The sequence below is a fragment of the Lutjanus erythropterus genome, chromosome 13 (genome assembly GCF_056507025.1).
Source record: "Lutjanus erythropterus isolate fLutEry1 chromosome 13, fLutEry1.hap2, whole genome shotgun sequence".
Taxonomy (NCBI): Eukaryota; Metazoa; Chordata; class Actinopteri; order Lutjaniformes; family Lutjanidae; genus Lutjanus; species Lutjanus erythropterus.
The window spans coordinates 23002533-23023676 of NC_139329.1; the positions used below are offsets into that span (position 1 = coordinate 23002533).

General features: G+C 38.8%; 1 protein-coding gene across 2 annotated transcripts; it reads left to right on the top strand.

Annotated features, from left to right (window-relative positions):
- The first annotated feature begins 1126 nt into the window (after nt 1-1126).
- LOC146316557 (unconventional myosin-Va-like) lies at nt 1127-19575 on the top strand. Of its 2 annotated transcripts, XM_084734403.1 has the most exons (40): nt 1127-1279; nt 1678-1788; nt 2685-2856; nt 3134-3278; nt 4062-4218; nt 4301-4444; nt 4830-4911; nt 5055-5162; nt 5281-5387; nt 6043-6308; nt 6399-6480; nt 6563-6703; nt 6839-6964; nt 7247-7330; nt 7614-7730; nt 8663-8760; nt 8878-8964; nt 9086-9194; nt 9810-10021; nt 10108-10264; nt 10934-11173; nt 11337-11585; nt 12202-12295; nt 12385-12527; nt 12752-12865; nt 13925-14059; nt 14194-14250; nt 14373-14600; nt 14709-14773; nt 14856-14930; nt 15017-15215; nt 15907-16000; nt 16098-16241; nt 16341-16495; nt 17029-17118; nt 17206-17356; nt 17454-17733; nt 18937-19111; nt 19201-19281; nt 19365-19575. In XM_084734403.1, exons 1-40 carry the CDS (start codon nt 1253-1255, stop codon nt 19515-19517), a joined length of 5454 nt encoding a protein of 1817 aa, XP_084590529.1. In that variant the 5' UTR covers nt 1127-1252; the 3' UTR covers nt 19518-19575. The 2 variants fall into 2 exon arrangements, with proteins under 2 accessions (XP_084590529.1, XP_084590530.1); XM_084734404.1 differs by lacking the exons at nt 1127-1279; nt 2685-2856 and having other exon boundaries at nt 1771-1788.
- Nucleotides 19576-21144: the final 1569 nt, after the last annotated feature.

Below are 21144 nucleotides of genomic sequence, written 5' to 3' on the forward strand. Positions count from 1 at the left end.
AAAGAGCCCAGTTTATATTGGACATTATATATTATCCACTATTAATTAAATTATCTTAATATGTTTTCAGTTTTTGTTATGGCCTATTGACATACATTCCAACATTTAAGGTAACCACTATGTGTACTTGATTAATGGCAAAGCAAGTTCACTAAAACCTTACTCTGCCAAGTAAATGCTGTCAAACACTTGAGTAAAGTACCTACATTTTAATCTGAAATGTAGCAAGAGGTGTAAAAGTCTTACAAATGGAACTCTCAAGGGTCAGTACCTCAAAAATGCTGTCTATTTAATGCTGTACTTAAGAAGAGGTGGGCCTTAGGGAGTGAGTGGGAGGGAAAAGGCTAATTTTACCCAGTATTTAAAATCAAAAAGGCACAAATAAAAGAAAATGGCAAAGAATTATAACATACTCAGGATAACAAGACCACAATTAAGGGTTAAATGTTGAAATAAAAAGAACATTATTAATTTTGTTTTTGTGAAGTTAAACCACCTCAACCAACTACAGCAGTAAAATTCTGCGTACACATTGCATGAGAAATAATCTTCTACAATATAGCCTATGATTAAATATAATTTTATGTGTAATGATAAGCCTACTTTTAATTTTAATTTTAATACTCCTGACCATACTTGCATTTTTACTCTTAAGATTTTAACTCCAGAAATTTTACTTACAATGGAGTGCTTTTTTTCAAGTGTTTAATTAGTACTTCCACAATTGATGACAGCATCGCAGCCTTCCCCGCAGATAGGCCTGGTCTAGAAGGGAACCCAAGACCCACGAAAGATCTCGCGAGAGTGATCATTTTAACCCAAACTATCGTCTCTGACCAAGTACTTTCTGCTTCCAAACCTACTCCGATTTTAACCAGATTGTTGTCACATTACAAAACATAATTCGCTGGTACAAGGTGCACCACGAAGAGACAACGCTTACAAATCTCGCGAGAATTTCGCAAATCAAGCGTTCCGTTTTAGACACGACCTCTTCGGGTAGTTTAGCTGATATACGCAGGTTGGCCGCTGGGCGGCACGCAAGATACACGAGAGCAAAACATGACGGGGCACGCGCAACTGAGTGTCAACTGTTGAGCAGTTGCTCCAGCTGAGAGCACAGAGTCAGCACAGGAGAGGAGAAGCCACGGAAAAAGTTCACGTTTCTTCTGCTCTGGGAGTCAAAAAATGTTTAATCTTCGGTCTGCGGCCAGAGAAAGTTTCTGAGGGCTCACAGAGCGCACTGTAAGACATGGCAGCCTCTGAACTTTATTCAAAGGTAGGTAAACTGGATTAAATGAGATATGTGTTCGTTGTACAGCTCATTCAACGGTTTTCTCAAGGAAGCTAACGTTAGTTAACTTGTCGTTAATTATATCTGTCAAACATGGTGGTTTACTGGTGCCAGTCACTTAAAAATATTCACTGAATAACTTTAGTGTTGTTAAATTCTTAATTTATTGCATTTTTTATCTGTCTGCTACTTAAAACACTCCGTATCCATCCACATTATACGCATGACTGCTGTCTGCTGACTTCATGTTAGCTGTCTTGCCATCTTTCTGAGATACATAACTTACATGTCAGTGCTTTTTTTGCTGTAGTTTTGTAAAAGACTGTTACTGTAAGTGCAGTGGTTGGATGGTTCTGACCCGGTCTCCTCTCTCTGTCCATCAGCATGCCCGTGTATGGCTCCCAGATGCAGCAGAAGTGTGGAAGTCAGCAGAGCTTATCAAAGATTACACTCCTGGAGACTTGACGCTGACTCTGCAGCTGGATGATGGCACGGTGAGATGGGCAAATGCCACACACACACACACACACACAGATACACACTCATAACCACACACTCAGGGAGAGAGAGGCACTGAGGTGGAAATGGGGTGTGTGATGTTCTGTCAGAGAGCCATGCACACATTTCTCTGCAAGAGTACTGGCAATGGAGCCTCATAAATCTCTGTGTGCTGTGGGGTTATTGGAGGCAGCTGTGATGTTTGGTAACATAGATTCCCAGGCAAAAGAAACACCTTGTGCCTCTATGCAGCTCTGCGAAGTGAATCCAAGAAGTCATTGTAATGACAGTAGGTGAACTGATGGATCAAAATGTATGAACAGCCTGGCTGAAAGTTTTCACTCAGTGCTGTTGCTGCCTGCAGCTGTGGTGTCAAGTTGGGGCATGCACTTCAGGTATGGAAATAAGGCCAAAGTATTATCATGAGTGAACATGAACAAGCTCAGTGTTTGCTAGTTAGCTGTATTATAAAGTACAAGTGATGCTGAGTTTTTTGTGCTTAACTTCTGTGTGTCCTTAAAAAGTCTATCTAGTCTATTCTAAAATACAATTCTGACAAAGGAAAAATTGATTTATGGTGGTCATGTTATTTTATACAACTTCAGTCTGACTTTTAAATGTGTTATGGGGAAAAAATGTAGCCAATTGATTACACGCTTACAACTATAGAACAAAATCAACATTCAAACAATTACCACTAATGCAAACTGTGCATGTACTTTTTTGCCAGTATGGATGTGAAATAGGTTTTAAATTGCATTCACAATGGTCTCACAAAGTCTCAAGTATAATAATAACCCACTGAAGCCTTCAGAAACCTCTGTGAAAGAAACTTACTATCTTTAGGCCCACACTGAGTGTACTCACAACTAACTTCTTGTGTCTTTTTTAGGAGGTGGAGTATAAAATAGACCCCAAAACCAACAACCTGCCTCCGTTGAGAAACCCTAACATCCTAGTGGGGGAAAATGACCTCACAGCTCTCAGCTACCTCCACGAGCCTGCAGTGCTACACAACCTCAAAGTGCGCTTTATCGACTCCAAGTTGATTTACACATACTGTGGTAATGAGCTTCATCTCCTTTGACTCACACTATCACTGTCACTGTAGACTTTGGAGTCCTGCTCACTGTATGCTCTGACATAATCTACAGGACATATGCTGATTATTTGTGGTGCAGCCTGCTCTTAAAGGAACACACACTAAAATGTATTATGCCAATTAGGGATAAATAGTGCAGACAATGACTACTTTTAGGGTTCAGTGTTTAAATCCATGTCAGATAACATACATTTATTTTGTCTGAAGACAGTCTAACTGAGGAGTTTCTCCATGTTTAGGAATTGTCCTGGTTGCCATCAATCCTTATGAGAGCCTGCCTATCTATGAAGCTGACATCATCAATGCCTACAGTGGGCAGAACATGGGAGACATGGACCCCCATATATTTGCAGTAGCAGAGGAAGCATACAAACAGATGGCCAGGTTTTGTAATGTGTCATCTTGCATTTTATAGCAGTTGTTTATTTCTTTTTAAGAGAAAATTCATATTATCTGAAGTGTGGTTGTATGAGGTACTTGTCCATTGTCAGTGTATTACCTACAGTCAATGATGGTTGGCACACCCCCAGTTATGAGCAGCAGTGGGAGCCGTGGTGTAGCTAAGAAATGTACTGTTGTGGACGGTGGTCCAAACCTTTTCCATCAGGAAACTGCTGTTACTTAAGTCATTTTACCTCACAGAGCTGTTTAACTATTGCTGCAACGATCTGTTCGTTTGTTTGTGTTATTGTGTGACTTTGGTGTTATAAAAGGTTAGTTCGGATTCACCAAAATCACACAATAACACAAACTAACAGATTGCGGTAGCAGTAGACCAGCAACTCCTGTGTTCTGTGAGGTTAAATTACTTCAGGAGTCTTGTTGAGTAAGAGTGATATTTGGCTTATATAACTCCAGTTTTCTGTTGCAAAAAGCTACCTGACAGCAAGGCAAAGTGGTGAAAATATCTTATATATAGTGTGCACTTAAACTGATAAAGATTTTTTTAGGCAGGCCTTTTTAGGTGGCTAAAATGCCTTTTGTTGGCACTTCTCTCTGCTTCTCTAAACTGGGGGCATGCTGATTGCCCTTTACTGTAGGCAATAACACCAATTATTGATGAACATCTCATTAAGTTCCACTTTAAATAATCCCAACTCTCCCTTGTTTCTCATAATTTGTTTTTGCTGATATTTGGTCTGTATGCCATCTTGTCTTTTAACACAGAGATGAAAGAAACCAGTCAATCATAGTGAGTGGTGAGTCAGGAGCTGGCAAAACAGTCTCTGCTAAGTATGCTATGCGTTACTTTGCCACCGTCAGTTGCTCATCTGGTGAGGCTAATGTTGAGGAGAGAGTCCTTGCCTCCAGCCCCATCATGGAGGTAACATTTAACACTGCAGCAAAATAAGACAAAATTGTTAAGTGACAAAGGTTACTGAAACCCTTTTGTGTGTTTCTTTTAGGCCCTTGGGAATGCCAAGACAACAAGGAATGACAATAGCAGTCGCTTTGGGAAGTACATTGAGATTGGGTTTGACAAGAAACACTGTATAATCGGGGCTAACATGAGAACCTACTTGCTGGAAAAGTCTAGAGTTGTGTTTCAGGTAAATTTCATTGATATGGATTTACCTCGCATGTCTTGAGGTGACTACCCTCAGTGTGTGAATGTGGCCCTTTCTATCTTTCTGTTTCTAATAGCAGTTAATTGATTTAAAACACTCTCATGTGCATGTAACATGTAACATGTGTTTCTTAGCAATGTAAAACTGTAACAAACGCAGTTAAGCCATCTTAGCCCATGACTCAAAAAGATGGCAACATATGTTGGGCTATGTTAAGCAACTGTCTCAGATTTGATTATTTCAGTCTAAGCCTAGTTTAGAAATGTGCTTGCAGTTCATCCATGTGTCTACAGTTGTCAGAGCAATTCATTTTACTGAATGTGTTTTCGGTGCTTGTGTATTTTTCCTCTGTTTGCACTACTTTTAGGCTTACGAAGAAAGAAATTACCATATCTTCTACCAGCTGTGTGCCTCTTCACATTTGCCAGAGTTCAAAGCCTTTAAGTTAGGTATGAGAGTAACTACATATAATATTTTAGTATTTTAGAAACAACAAAAAATAGCTGCAATAGCAGTTGTAACAGATTTTAGTCTTAGTCAGTACAACATTTTATATATTTGATATTTGATATATTTGACTTACAATTTGAAGGTTGCGCAGATGACTTCCACTGCACTAACCAGGGACAGAGCCCAGTCATAAATGGAGTGGATGATGCCAAAGAGTTGTCTAATACTAGGAAGGCTTTCTCACTGTTAGGTGAGTGCTGGGTCCATTTTAATAAGGTTTGCATCTATATGTTGTTGAATGGTCAGTTCTGGATTGCCTGACGCGACTGATCATTTTTAATTGCTTTATTTTTCTGTTTTCATCACAGGAATTGGTGAAAGTGACCAAATGGCAATTTACCAAGTTTTGGCTGCTATTCTCCATCTTAGCAATGTGGAGGTGAAAGAACAGTCGGCAGACAGAAGCAGCATTTCGGTAAACACTCATTACCCTGGACACAACAAGTAGGAGTGTTATGAGTCTCAAAATCCACGATATGATTTCACTTTCAATTTTTTTCTCACTTTGATCTTCGATCTAAACATTTATTTTCAGCACTGTTGGCTATGCAATATTGAGTCTTGATTTGCAAAGATCAATAGATTGTTGGTTTTGTGCCCTGACAACTGTCACTTACATTTTCAAATTCTTTTTTAAAATGTCACTGTTCATACAAGGTTACTACAACTTCCTACAGCATTCTTTACAGCATAGTTATGTAAAATGCTTCTTACTACGGATAATGTGTCCAGCGGAAACAGATATAACCATAGCAGCAGTGGAGAGTAAGGGTAAATGAAAGAATCTTATACTCTGTCAGGGAAAATGCAGCTACAGTCTATTGGTAAGCTACAATGTGCCATTTTTCCTTTTTTTCCCCTTTCTTTTCCTTTTCTTTTTGGAGAGAGAAAAGAATGCTGGGAGAATCTCTGATTGATTGATTGATTTTCGCTTAAAAAAAAAAAACATGACATCCCTGACAATAAGAGATTTTGTTTTGTATATTTATTTTATTTTAAGGCAGGATATTATATTGAGAATGTCTAAATCTTTACCTGTATAAGATGTTTTAATGTTAATGTACTTCCAGCCAGATAATGTCCACCTGATGGTGTTTTGTGAGTTGATGGGGGTGCCCTGTGAAGAAATGGCCCACTGGTTATGTCACAGGAAACTCCAGACGACCACAGAAACATACGTCAAACCCATCTCCAAAATGGGTGCTGTGAATGGCAGAGACGCCCTGGCCAAACACATCTATGCCAGACTCTTCAGCCTGATTGTGGACAGTATTAACAGTGCCTTAAAATCTGTAGCAAAGCAACACTCCTTCATTGGTGTGCTCGACATTTACGGGTAGGTTTTTATCTCCAGGTTTGTGGTTTTAACCTTAATATTCTGTGGATGACCAGACATGTTTTATTTTAAACACATATTTTCCCTCAGGTTTGAAACATTTGATGTCAACAGCTTTGAACAGTTTTGCATCAATTATGCCAATGAAAAGCTTCAACAACAGTTCAACCAGGTATATGTCTTTTCCTGTTCAACATGTTCATTTTGTAATCAAAACGTACACATAAATAATTTTCTTCTATCACTCCCTCTAGCATGTCTTCAAACTGGAGCAAGAGGAGTACATGAAAGAGGAGATCCCCTGGACACTGATTGACTTCTATGACAACCAGCCATGCATTAATCTCATTGAGGCCAAGCTGGGTGTCTTGGATCTCCTGGATGAAGAGTGCAAGGTAAAATGCCTTTTTTCTTCAACAAAAATCTGTTCAGCTACTGTTTTCCACTGGAGGAATGTCCGCCACGCTATTTGTGGAGGTTATGAGTAAGGCCGTGACTAAGTGATGTGTCAGCTCTTCCTTTTTCCACAGATGCCCAAAGGCTCTGACGACACATGGGCCCAGAAACTGTACAACACCCTCCTGAAGCAGAATGCTCACTTTGATAAACCCAGGTTATCGAACAGAGCTTTCATCATCCACCACTTTGCAGACAAGGTGAAACATGGTTGTATGTGTCACACTGAGGTGGGGCTGCATCACAGTGGTCAGGAGATGGGATGAATGACTCATGTTTTCTCATCAAGAGCACAGAGAGAGTCGTGTGAAATTGTAATTACTTTGTCTTTAAAGTCAGACTTCTATGCCTTCATCACAAATGTTTGATGATTCTTTTTATTAGAGCATTACTAATGAGTTTACTTCAGACTATGAATGATGAATGTGACCTTTACTTTTAGTGAAAGAACACTGTGTGACCTGGTCCTCCTTTGTGCATAGGTGGAGTACCAGTGTGAGGGTTTTCTGGAGAAAAACAAGGACACCGTCAATGAGGAGCAGATAAATGTGCTGAAAAATAGCCAGGTGAAATAATTTTATTTATTTTCACTTCCAGGTCCTCCCCCTCTCTTTGAGGAGGTCAAATTAATTCAGTGTCTGCACCTCCTCAACTAAAAGCAAATCACTGTAAATTCTATTTTGTGTTGCAAGTCCCTGGGCACACACCCTTAGATTGTTCAACCACAACTATTGGAGGAAGGAACTATTCAGTTGAACTATTTCAGTTTCATATTGAAACACTGCCATCTGCTGTTTAATGATAACTTTGTATTTTGTTGCTTTGATCTCTTAAAAATTATCCTTTCAGTTTGATTTGCTGCTGAAGCTGTTTGAGGACGATGAGAAAGCACCAGCTTCTACTAACAAGCGTACGAGTGTCACTGGAAGGGCTCAGAAGGACACTAAGAAGACTGTTGGACTGCAGGTGAGAGCATAAAGAGCAGCCGACATGTCATTTAGTGGTGTGTGATAGTCATTGTCATGAAAAACTTGAGGAATACAGTATTAAGAGGTTTGTTTTCATTTGTGTATAATGACCTGATAATAATTGTTGTTACTTAGAATGAGACGTTTATATCAGACAGAGGGAGCAGGTCCTTTTCCATGGAGTCGCCATGTTGCAATACCATGTTTCTACAAGAGTCTAGAGGGGACAAACCAAACTATGTCTCTAGATGCAGCCTCATGCGTTTTTTGGAAGTTTCATGGCAACCATAGGTTCTACCGTAGTAAGGGTGAGGCAAGTTGGTTGCAATTTGTTTTGATATCTTTTGAACATTTAAAAAACAGATTTAATAAAACAAGAATCAAAACAAAATAAATATTCAATAGCCTTTCGACGAGCAACATAAATTAACATTGCATGTCTGAAAAGGAGTTGGAAGAGGCAACATGCTTCTGTAGTCCTATCACTATTCTGTACTAATCCATCAATAATTAATCAATCATAAAAACCTGTTCTCCACCCCAGTGTCTATCCCCACAACTAAACCAGAATGTTCATCCTCTTCATACCTTATCAACAAAGCTCCATAATCAGGAATGTGAAAAGGAAAAGAAAACCAACAACAATATCACCATTAACATGCCTCACATTCCCCTTCCTCATTTCTATAGCTCACAAATATAATTTCTTCAATATTGCGATTTCTTCTTCTTCCTCATGCTTGCAATCTGCAAGCTCACAGCTGGATGTCACTAAATCTTAAACACTGATCCTTTAAACTTTAAGGATTGTAACACCCAGTCCTATTAATGAATTGACACATTGGTCCTTTAAACTGAATGCTCAAGCATATCTTTATCATTTATGTATATCCATACTTATCAAGGATTTGTCATGTTTTTTGTACTCAGTTTCGACAGTCTCTACATTTGCTGATGGACACTCTAAATGCTACAACTCCTCACTACGTACGCTGCATCAAGCCAAATGACCACAAAGCTTCCTTCACGTGAGGAAAATGGTTTCATCTTTCTGTTTCACACAATTATCTGTATCAAGCACAGATGAAAGGGTAGGATATATATTTTTTTTTAAAACAGATGTTTGTATATTGTCTTTCATAAAGTTTGGACCCTGTGAGGGCAGTGCAGCAGCTCCGTGCATGTGGCATCCTGGAAACAATCCGGATCTCAGCAGCAGGCTTCCCATCTAGGTAGAATAGCAACAACTGCACCTGGTACAGAGCACAGCACAGGGGCAGTTGTACACACCATTTTATGTTTATAATACATAATGTAGACCTGTAAAAATATTTATATATGTGAATGTTGTAGATGGACCTATCAGGAGTTCTTCAGTCGTTATCGTGTCCTCATGAAGCAACGGGATGTCCTTTCTGACAAAAAACAAACTTGCAAAAATCTCCTGGAAAAACTTGTAAAGGTATGTCTGAATTGTGTAAAACATTATCATTATGTCAATAACAACGTTAATACAGGCACATGCCCCCTTTTGTGTGCAACAAGCAGGAAGGCAGACAGTTGGAGAGGGACAAGTTGGATGATTGGGAACCTCCTGAAACAAAAAACAGAAGCCAAAAACAGAGGCCAAGTGCACAAAAACTACACAAGTTGTAACAAGCTAAACACTAACAAATATGCATTAAAGCAGAATATTTTGTTAGATAAATACATTTTGTGAATTTTGGAATTGATCTCATCTGTGTTTTTAAAATAAATTTTGACTTTTGGACTTAACAGCACTCTGGAGTTACTGAAAATCACATGATCCTATTCAGCCATCACTGGAATCTAATTCTACAAATAATGTAATACTACTAATAGTAGCATAGCCTAAACTTTATATGCAACTGTGCAGAAATACCCGGTTTTAACAGAATGAATAAACATGCAGTATTTGAATGTTGATTTAGAATATGAACGTTAACATCATGAAGAAAGCTATTCAGTACAGTCCTAAAAATAAATGTAACTTTAAACAGACCTGCTAAAATATTACATATTATATATGCTATTGTATGTTCTGTTTTGTTCCTAGGACCAGGATAAGTATCAGTTTGGCAAAAACAAGATCTTCTTCAGGGCAGGTCAGGTGGCTTACCTGGAGAAGCTGCGTTCTGACAAGCTGCGTATGGCTTGTGTCCGCATCCAGAAGACCATTCGCTGCTGGCTGGCCCGCAAAAAGTACCTGAGGATGAGGGAATCTGCTGTCACCATACAGAGACATGTACGGGGTCACCAGGCACGCTGGTGAGTGGAGACGTCAAACAACAGCAGAATAAGAATTTGTTGTTACAACATGTTGTATTTCTGACATGTTTATTTTGTCCTGCCAGTTATGTGAAGTTTCTGCGAAAAACCAGAGCAGCTGTTGTCATTCAGAAGAACGTGCGTATGTGGGTGACCAGGAGACGCTACCAGCAGCAGCGTGCCGCAGCTATCATCATTCAGTGCTTCTTAAGAGCCTACATGGCTAAAATGCAGTACTATCAGGTAATGCCATGCTTAATAAAAATAAGTTTTTAGAAATTAAATAAGTTACATTTCACAAAAAAAGGGTTTTAAAGAGAATGTTCTCATCCTGTAAAGGAACTTAATAGTTGAATAGTTTGATACCAAAAGTGACTTCAATAGGTGCCACCAAGTAAACAGGAATTATTGCCCCTTGAATATAATATGAAAAAGTTCCCAGCTCAAAGGAAGTCCAGATGTGCCAGGCTACATTAGGAACATTGTTGAGGTATTGAAGCCTTGTTACAGCAATGCACCAGATTGTTTTACACTTCCTAAACCTTGATTGTTCTGTAGGCCTCTTAATCATCAAGTGTTATGAATGGAGATGAACTGATTTCCACTGAATTTGTTGACTTCATTTGCATTTTTAAATTACGTGTTTATGCAATAAATTTATTTATTGTTTACAAACAATTTCACTGGAATTGCATTGTTAGGCAACAGCTTGGGTCTGTTTACTTCCTGTGAGCTTATGTCATTCACATACAATGAAAAAGAAAATAAACAGGGACATGTTTTGAAAAACGCCAACAAAAACTGAAAAACTGAAACACACAGTGTTTCTTAACACTTATTGTAAGTCTTGTCATTACCATTTCACATATAAACATAATATTATACTGGATATTGGTCTTTCCTTTCACACAGTTGATGTTTGAGAAGAAAGCTGTGGTCATCCAGAAATGGGTGAGGGGCTGGTGGGCTCGACAGCATTACAGACGCACCCTGGCAGCCATCATCCTGCTGCAAAGCTGCGTACGTCGCATGAGGGCCAAGAAGGAATTTAAGAAACTGAAACTGGAGGCACGCTCTGTGGAGCACTTCAAGAAGCTCAACGTTGGCATGGAGAACAAGATAATGCAGTTGCAGCACAAGATAAATGAGCAGGTGAGCATTGTGTGAGTATGGATGAATAGATGAATATAGTTTTGTCTGTGTGAGAAAGTCATTTACACTGGAATCTAACCTAATAACCATTGCAGGAAAAACATTGGGTCATTGGGAGTTGTCGTATCACATGCACAGCATGTGTGTGTTTCCCCCCCTGCAGCATAAAGAAAACAGAGAGCTCAGTGAGAGGCTGAATGTTTTGGAGAAGACCCATTCTGTGGAAAGAGAGAAACAGAACAGAGAGATCAAAAACCTTCATAAATCAGAGCATGAGGCCAGAACCAACGCAGAGAAACTTCCCTCGCTGCTAGAGCAGCTCACCTTCCTTCAGCACGAGCTGGAAAACACCCGCAAGGAGAAAGACAACCTAGAAGAGCAGACGAAGGTCTACAAGGTGCAGACACAACAGGTAGGCCTATTACACATCATCTATCCAAATGTACCTAGTAAATCTATCAACTTGATTGCCTGGAAGCTTCAGTAGAATATACAACACTGCACTCTTTCTTTAACTGTCTAAAATGGTAAGAGTGGGATTAGTGACACTCAGTGACATTTATCTAAGTCAAATTACCTAACGCTAAACTTTTATTTTTCCACACTAAGCCATACAGCAGAGGTTTATTCATTTTCCTTTAGTGTTTGTCAGCCATTAGTTTGTCTTTCATGGCTTAAATTTTGTTTTCAAGACTATGTGGTTTTTTTTTATTTTAAGTGTGTATGTTTTCATGGGATACACACTTGTGGTAGATAAATTTTTCTTGTCCAGAATGTTCAGGAAAGAGTGGAGCGATTTTCCATTTAGGTTTTAGATTTACACAAATCAGCTGTGAAGGCCCATGGAGTATAATGATGGAATTTACAGGGAAACATGCGATCTACAAAAGAACAGAATGAAATGCAAAAAAACTTAATGAACTGGATGGTTTTTTTTTGCTTCTCTTACGTCAGTTTCTAGAACCTCAAAAGCCACAATGAATAGGGATAAAGACTAACAGCACAGTTTTTCTCCCTCTCACAATCAGGTGATTGAGGAGCTTAATATGAAGAACAGCTTGTTGAACAGTGAGAAAGATGAACTGAACAAACTGATCCTGGAACAAGTTCAACAGTTATCAGGTACTGAGCAGTTCTCCTTAAACCTCCAGAGTAATTCAGTAATGCCTTCATTTAGGATGAATAAATAAAACAAACCTGTATTGTTTCAGATATTAAAACCAACATTGAGAATACAAAACGGATGGAGAAGGACTTATCTGAAGAACGCTCTCGCTACCAAAGTCTGCTGAGTGAACACCTGCGTCTGGAGGAGCAGCACAGCGACCTGAAGGAAGAGAAGAATCTCAGCATTGTGAGGAACACTCTCAGTGTTGACATAATTGTCATTTCATTCATCTTGGTCGATGGATTTTATTAACATGGCAACTTCAAGATGGTTTAACAAACCAGAATCATTAATATTATGAAGTTCAGTAGTTGTGTAAAACGATTGAAACGTGATAATGGTTTAATGGAACAAGCTTAGCTCTGGTTTCTTATTCTTTCTATGACATATTTTTTCTCACATCTAACCAGAGTTCAAGCAAAGCTGGTCACAAGAGGACAGACTCCAGTTACAGCAGTAACTCATCTGAGTTTAGTCAGAGCTTAGGCTCGACTGAGGGAGAAGACGGCTCTGTACAAGCAGAGGTAATATAAAAGAAACTACACAATATCATGGTGAAATTTAGAATTGCCTCAATGTACACACCCCATGTATGCTTAAAGGACCAGTGTGTGAGCTTTATTGGGATTTATTGGCAGAATATGTCAGAAATGGAATATAATATTCATAAGTATATTTTCATCAGAGCATAATCACCTAAAAATTAGAATCATTGTCTTTTCATTACCTTAGAATGAGCCGTTTATATACACAAAGGGCGTGGGTCCTCCTTCATGGAGTTGCTTCACAATTTACGATTTACCTGAGTTTTGTTGCCGTTGTGGCCACTGTAGGTTCTCCTATACACTTGGAAGGGGAGTGTGAAACAAGTTTGTTGCAGTCTGCAAGCTCACTGCTGCACACGAGATACCACTAAATCCTACACAGATTTTTAGGGGTGGCTATGATACATTTGGACTTTTTATATTAGCTGTGTTTCTACCACAGGAACTATCCCTAGGGATCAGGAACCTTTGGACACACTTAGTGCATTTCCACTACAGGAACTAAATTCCGGGGACTTTATTTTACCCCCCAACTCCCTGCTCATTAGGTAGCATATTCCAGAAGTAGAGGAACTTCAGTTATGGGGCTTGCAGGACTGAACTGATTTCTGATTGGTGAAGTACTCGGAGCATTTTATTTCAGATTTCAAATCTGCACCTGCAAACCAGGTTGTTTTTTTTTCATTGTGCTTCCATACATTGACGAAAGCATGACAGATGGGTTGACGCCAAAGTCCGGGCTTTATTGAGCATTTATGCTAAGGATGGGAATTTAAAATGGCCATTGTTTTTGTGTAGTTGTGTGCAATAAATGCATGTAAAAAGAGATCATCATCTTTTAGTTGATGATTTGGGTGTGTCATGGTATTTGTGCTAATCAATTTATAGCACACCTGCAGGGAACTGAACACTGATTTCTTCATCAACAGCTGTGGGAAGACTTTTTTCTAGCCTTGTCTCTGTTATAATCCTATTAGTGCAGCATTCTAGTTAGTTTGTGAAGAGATTCATCAACTAATGCTTGCTATGTTTTGTTAGGATGAGACCCAGGCGACAGTGGATCTGCCAGTCCTTCTGAAGCTCCAGAGGAGAGTGAAGGACCTGGAGCAGGAGAAACAGACACTATGGGAAAAGCTGGATAAAAAAGAAGAGACCCAACAAGAAAAGGCAAAAGTATGGACTGAAACACCAGACTTGTTTCTTAATGGTGAAATGAAAAATTACTAAACAGACAGAAGAATTTTGCAGCATTAAGCTGTTAGTTATTTTGTGGTTGATATTTATATTATGTTCATATTTTTCAAAAGGAGGTGGAGGAGCAGAGAAGTGTTCGTAGAGCAGAACTGGACTTGGAAACACTGAAGGTAAGACTTGGTCAGGTGATGTCTTACAACAACACCAAAAGGAAAAAGTCTGCAAAGAATCATCCCATCATTCATTTCTAGATGTATGATATTTTCATGTTTCTCTAAATGTTTTAATGCAGCGGCAGGAGCTGGAGTCTGAGAACAGGAAGTTAAAGCAGGATCTAGATGAGCTGCGGAAGTCTCTGTCCAATGAGGACAGTGAAGTGATGCCGCCTGCCCCCGGCTCTATGCCCTACAACATACTGCTGGAGCAACTTAGCTCTTCTAATGAGGAGCTGGAGATGCGGAAAGAGGAAGTGCTGCTGCTCCGGTCACATATGGTCCGCCAAGAAGCTCTTAAACACAAGGTGAGAAAATAAATGGCAATATTATATTTATTCATATTCATATATTTTATTCAATATAGACGTGACAATACCTGTAATGTAATTTATGCCATATGAACTGTCCCCTAGGACTCTGCACTTGGAGAAGGTGTGAAATTAGATCTTGAAATTCCCTCATTTCAAGATGTTGACAGGTAAGATGATGTGGCTCCACTCCAGTTGAAATCCATTAGGTGGTACAGTTAATTACTTAAATTCTCTGATTCTGCTCCTCAGATCCACTGACATCCATACACTGAATGAAGATGGAGAGCTGTGGCTGGCTTATGAAGGACTGAAAGAGACCAACAGGTAAAGAGATAATATTCTGCAGTTGGTTGGTACATGCAAGCCGTTCATGCCGTATTGAATTGTAAAACCATCCCTTCATCCTTCAGAGTTCTGGAGAGCCAGATGCAAGAGCAGGAGCGTTTTCACAATGAAAGGTATAACAAGCTGCTGGAGGAGGTGAACAAGGTGAAGAATGAAAAGGAGCAACAGCAGAAACTGCTGGCCCAGAGCCTCCTCTTGCCTGAAGATGCCCGCATTGAGGCGAGCCTGAATCATGAGATTACGCGGCTCACTAAAGAGAACCTGGTGAGTCTGCCATTTTAATCAATCAATTTTGTCAGTTAATATGAGATGTAGTGTGTAATTATTTTCACAATGCAGAGTTCCTTCAAAATAAACAAGGAGACATCTCTATCTAATGTTGGATCTGTAGAGATTATAGGGCTACTCCATTTTTTGTTTAGTTTTTTTTCAAGGTTTTCATTCAATAGCTTCCCAGTAATGTTCCTTATGTATATAAATATGAACATTCAAATTTTGTTTGAAGTACATATGTTTTAGCATTAAAGTGCTATTTCCCCAAGCTTTTCTAAAAATGTTTTTCCACGTGACCTGACGTAGGATTCTGCGTGATGACATTGTTACATATAAAGCCCTGAGGTTGAGGCAGGGGAGTGCACCGTTTTTTGTCCTATGGCTGAGTGGGAGTGTATATTTAAAAAACCCAGACAAGAATGGAGATTGAGTTGCACTTTAAATGTATTGTTCTTTGAGAAAACATTGTGATGTTACATCAGCAAAGAATAGCATATAAACATGTATATAGTAATATAAAGAACTAAGAAGTCTAAAAGTGGTTTTATGATGTGTGAGAGTTTCTACTGTGCAAAAAGGGTTCTCACCATGTTGCTATTTACAGATGTTTAAAAAAATTAACACCTCTTTGCTGTGTATGAAAGTTTGCCCTCTCTAATCTATTATGTTTATATAACTTTAGGACCTCATGGAGAACCAAGATAAACAAGACAAAACCTTGCGCAAGTTGAAAAAACAACTTAAATTTTACATTAAAAAAGTTGAAGACTATGAAGGTAATCACATGACACTGACTGTGTGCACATAGTATATTTTCTAGATGACATCAGCACAGTGTTAATCCTGTAATTTCCTATGTTGTGTTGTTTTTAGCATTTGTGCAGCAAAAGAATAATGCCTCAGGGATGAATGCTCCTGTCAGAGCGGTAAACATCACCCGCAAGGAGAAGGAGTACCAGGGCATGTTGGAGTACAGGGAAAGTGACGTGAGCCGCTTGCTTAAAAATGTGGTCATAGGTATGTTCAAATTGTTTTTATAATTACATGCAAAAGTTTCTCATAGATAGAGGACACAGTATTTGAGGATTTTGCTTTGACATGTTGTAATCTTCTCAGACTTGAAGCCTCGTGGGGTAGCCGTCAGCTTTGTTCCCGGACTTCCGGCTTACATCATCTTCATGTGCCTACGATATGCTGACAGAGTGAACGATGATCAGAGAGTCAGCGCTCTGCTCAACTCCACCATCAGTAGCATCAAAAGAGTCATAAAGGTGCAGTGTATAACTCTAATCTGTGTGAAGAATGTGTGCATTTATTTTGAATTGACTTTCACACTTTGTTACGATTCATTACATTTCTCAGTATTTACTATATATTAACAAAACAGACCAACAATCTTAACAACAAAACAATACAAGACATACAACAACACACATCTACCCCACATAAACACACAAGCTCAACATCTCTATCTTCATATCTGATCAACTTAAACAAAATATGTTAAATGTAAATAAACATACAGTATATCACATACAACCCTTATATATAACCTCTTTATCAAGTATTACCGACTTTCATCCTTCACCAACTTTTGAATGAAAAAACTATATTTTAGATTTTGACCACTAAATAGTTAGAATGTAGAACATGTGGACAATAATTCCACCTGACACTAAAAATACACAAAAGCTCAAACCAGGTTTAAGTACATAGGTCACATTTTTCAATTCACTCAAGGCTTGTAATATTTCTCCTCATATTTCAAATTTCGATTTATCTTTTGTAATTTCTGTTTCCACAGAAGCGAGGAAATGATTTTGAAGTGGTGTCGTTCTGGCTGGCCAACACATGCAGATTGATGCACTGTCTCAAGCAGTATAGTGGAGACAAGGTAAGCCTGAGAAGGCTGTTTCAAGAGTTTGCTCACTGTTGTACATGTCCTTTAATTAATTGGCTGTGCAACCTCCCTACACTGTAGGACATCATGCTGGACAACACTGCCAAGCAGAATGAGCATTGTCTGACCAACTTTGAGCTGTCAGAGTACCAGCAGGTCTTTGGTGATCTAGCCATCCAAATTTACCGCCAGCTCATCAAATGCACAGAGGACATTCTGCAGTCTCTGATTGGTGAGGAGACGTAATCTGACTAAAATATGATAAACAACATAACCATAATGGAATCAAATGATATCTCTTTTTGTGTGTGTGTGTGTCTTCTATGTAGTGGCGAGCATGCTGGAGCACGAGAATATCCAGGGTGTTTTGGGCTCCAAACCGACAGGCCTGCGGAAGAGAAGCATTTTCGCAGAGGAGGGGGCCATTACAATGGATGTTCTCCTACAGCGTCTCACCCAGTTCCACACCATCATGTGTCAGCATGGGATGGACCTAGAGCTCATCAAACAGGTGGTCAGGCAGCAGTTTTACATCATCAGTGCAGTCACACTCAACAACCTGCTGCTGCGGAAGGACATGTGTTCCTGGAGTAAAGGCCTGCAGATCAGGTACAGTGTAGAACAGTCATCAGACAGGTGTTATTATACTTTATAGAATGAAATTAGAGGGGCAGAAGAATGTAGGTTGAGGTGTGGTACTTCTTGCCTATATGAAACACGCTTTCTAGGGCAATATCTCACTCGAGGCTCGACACCCACTCATGTGATTGTTAGACAACCTGTAGACAATAATGAAAATTATACACTGGAAGAGAAACATAATACTTTAAACTAATGAAGCTCTCTCTCCCACCCTCCAGATACACTGCTGTCTGTTAGTACTGACAGGTCACAATTAAGTAAATAAATAAATCCCTTCACAAGCAGAAGACACTTTTGGTAAACGTACATCGACGGTCTCGCTTAAGACTGGATCAGTTTCAAAAACTGTTGTCCTTATTAGTCACTTTGACACAAAAACATAGGACCACAGGGTCCAAGTTGAAAAATACCAAACTCATGCTGTAAGAGGGGCTGTTAACTTCCAGTTTGATATGTTTAGTGTTGTGTGAATTCATAATTTGAATCACTCAGTTGCTTGATAATTCTGTCTCATATATTGAATATTTGATTTCAAGGTAGTTTTAAGGTCTGCAACCAGATTAGGAATTTGATTTGGTTGTAATAATGCATGGACATATTTACAGCATGCAGGGTTTCACAGACATAACTCACACTGTGATAGTACAACCTGTTCTTGGATAGTGAAGAACATATTATATATTTGTATTTTATTAACCATACAATTGTAGTAAATACTTTTCTTTTTCATACATGCAGCAATGTTTTCATTCAACATCAGCCTTAAGGGGCGTCCACGCCAAGAACTGTAACCATAACTATAATAATATAGTTCTAAAATTGTTCTAACTCACATGGATGGTGGTGTACTGACTGCATCTTTATATTTGTGGCGTGGACTCCACCATCCACTTGTGTCAGAACAATTTTAGGACTGCATTTTTTATAGGGTTTTTATTTTTATTTATTCATTAGCAACACACACTGCAACATACTCATCCATTCTTAATCACAACAATCAAGCAGGACCATGCCTGTGATAGTTAAAGGCCAATGTGTGCTGTGTTTTTTATAGTTATAGTTCTTGGTGTAGACAGCCCTTTACTCTGATTTCATGGAGCACATGTCAGGTTGGACCTTGCTGGACAGTACCTTTGTCCAGTCTGAACTGTTTGTTGTCTCTGGCTTCAGGTACAACGTGTGGCAGCTGGTGGAGTGGCTGACAGAGAGGGAGCTGACAGACTGCGGTGCCAAGGAGACTCTGGAGCCTCTCGTTCAGGCCGCACAGCTTCTGCAGATCAACAAGAAGACTGACGGAGACGCCCAAGCTATTTGCAGCATGTGCACCGCCCTCACCACAGCACAGGTCCATCATCAGTACTTGTTCAGCCTTCTTAATCTGTAGACATGACATGTTGCTTTGGGTTTGAACAGTTTGTTTGTTTGTCTTCACAGATTGTAAAAGTCTTGACCTTATACACCCCTGTGATTGAGTTTGAAGAGCGAGTGTCAACCACTTTCATCACAACTATTAAGGTGAGTATCTGCGCTCTTTTATGCACAGTCTTATGTTTAATAATACTATTTACTGTATTTACCTTTTTTTTATTATATTTTAGAACATTTTGAAAGACAGAGTTGAGTCATCCACCTTGATGATGGACACCAAGAAGATCTTTTCTGTCACCCTCCACTTCACACCCTCTTCTGTGCCTCTGGAGACCATCCAGGTCCCTGCCAGCCTCAATCTGGGCTTCCTCACCCGCATCTAGACCCGTGACATCTGACACTCTTAATTCTGTTTACCAGAGTAAAAACACCCAAGACTGTTTTTTACCAAAGTTTGTATCAGTTTTCAGTTTTTTGTATCATCATTTTTGCAGTACTGCAGCTAATTAAGTTGTTTACATGCTTATTAGCTTCCCCGCACTGTATGTTCTGTATGAACGGTGAATCTACAAATATGGTCATGTCTTGCCACACCTAATGTATTGCTGATACAGGTGTTGATAGTAGTTTTTGAATTCATGGGTTCATAATGCATTCATGGGTATGATTTTTCCTAATACAATGTTTACACTCAAGTTAGGAAATTTGACTCATAACATCTGCAAGAGTATGGGGGTAGACAAGCGTATCCTGGTAACTGTTAATTGTGTTTTCATGGACAAACTTTAAACAAAAAAGAATAACCATGAGCAACGTTAATATATTAACGTGTATCTTATTTAAATGTTTACTTATTTAAATGTATCAAGATGAAATTCAGTAGCACTGTTTTATTTCTGTAACTTTATATTTCTTCAACTACTAATATCAGGTGATGGTTATTTATGTCAGGACAAGGTGAAGGAGCAGAAAATGACTCGCAAATCTATTTAACCTATAAGCAGTCTTCAGTTTCAGTCATATTAAAGGCTGGCTTTTCAATAAGATGGTTTGAAGTGTTTAAAAGTACTGCCCAGATTGTCACTACCTCATCGGCTGTTCTCACACTTGTATCTCTAGCTTTTTTTTTTAAATTTCTTTCAACAACCAGGGAGTTCCCAAGAAAATGCAGAATATTTTAAAAATTGTTGAGTACTTTCTTTCTTGACACTGATGCTCACTGTTATAATACATAGCTATTTGGGAGAAGAACTGTGGGCTTAAGACTTGATATGGATTTAGGGAAGCCCATTCCCACCAATATGATGAAAAAAAGCTTTTTCTCACATGAGAAACTTCTTTGTAAAAGGAATTAGTTAGTATCTCAACATAATACAAAATCTTCTCAAAGTAGTTTGTACGTGTCTCAAAATAATGACTTTTGATCTCAAAATAATGAGAAATGTTCTAAAGAAAAAAGTCTCAAAATAGCTAATATCCAAAAAAAAACTTAAAATAATTACTCAGTTTTTCAAAATATTGAGTTAGTATCTCAAAATGTTGAGAATATTTCTCAAAATCTTTGTGAAAATATTTAGTTAGCTTCTCAAAGTAAAGAGAAACTAAGACAAACTAATTATACTGAGATAGTAAGTCATTACTTTGAGACACTTTCTCACTATAATGACTCAATGGATCTTTCTTCTTTTCATGCCAGTGGAGGTGGGCTTCCACATGGACCTGATCCAACAGACTACCTACAAAAACAGATCTGTTTGGGTCTTTGAAAAGTCTGGGGATCTCTGAATTATTTAGAATTTAGAAATGTATATTTACTGGACTGATGTCACTAACTGACAGATGACCTTGACCTTACATGCTCACCACTCCAGCCCTACACTGCTTTAATGTTGTTATCTTTTATCTGTCTGTTCATGCTTCACATATGAAAATACAAGAAAAAATCATTAATGATTAATCTCTGGGTTGAAACCACCTCAGCTGTGCACAGCAGGAATGTTGTTTCCTGAC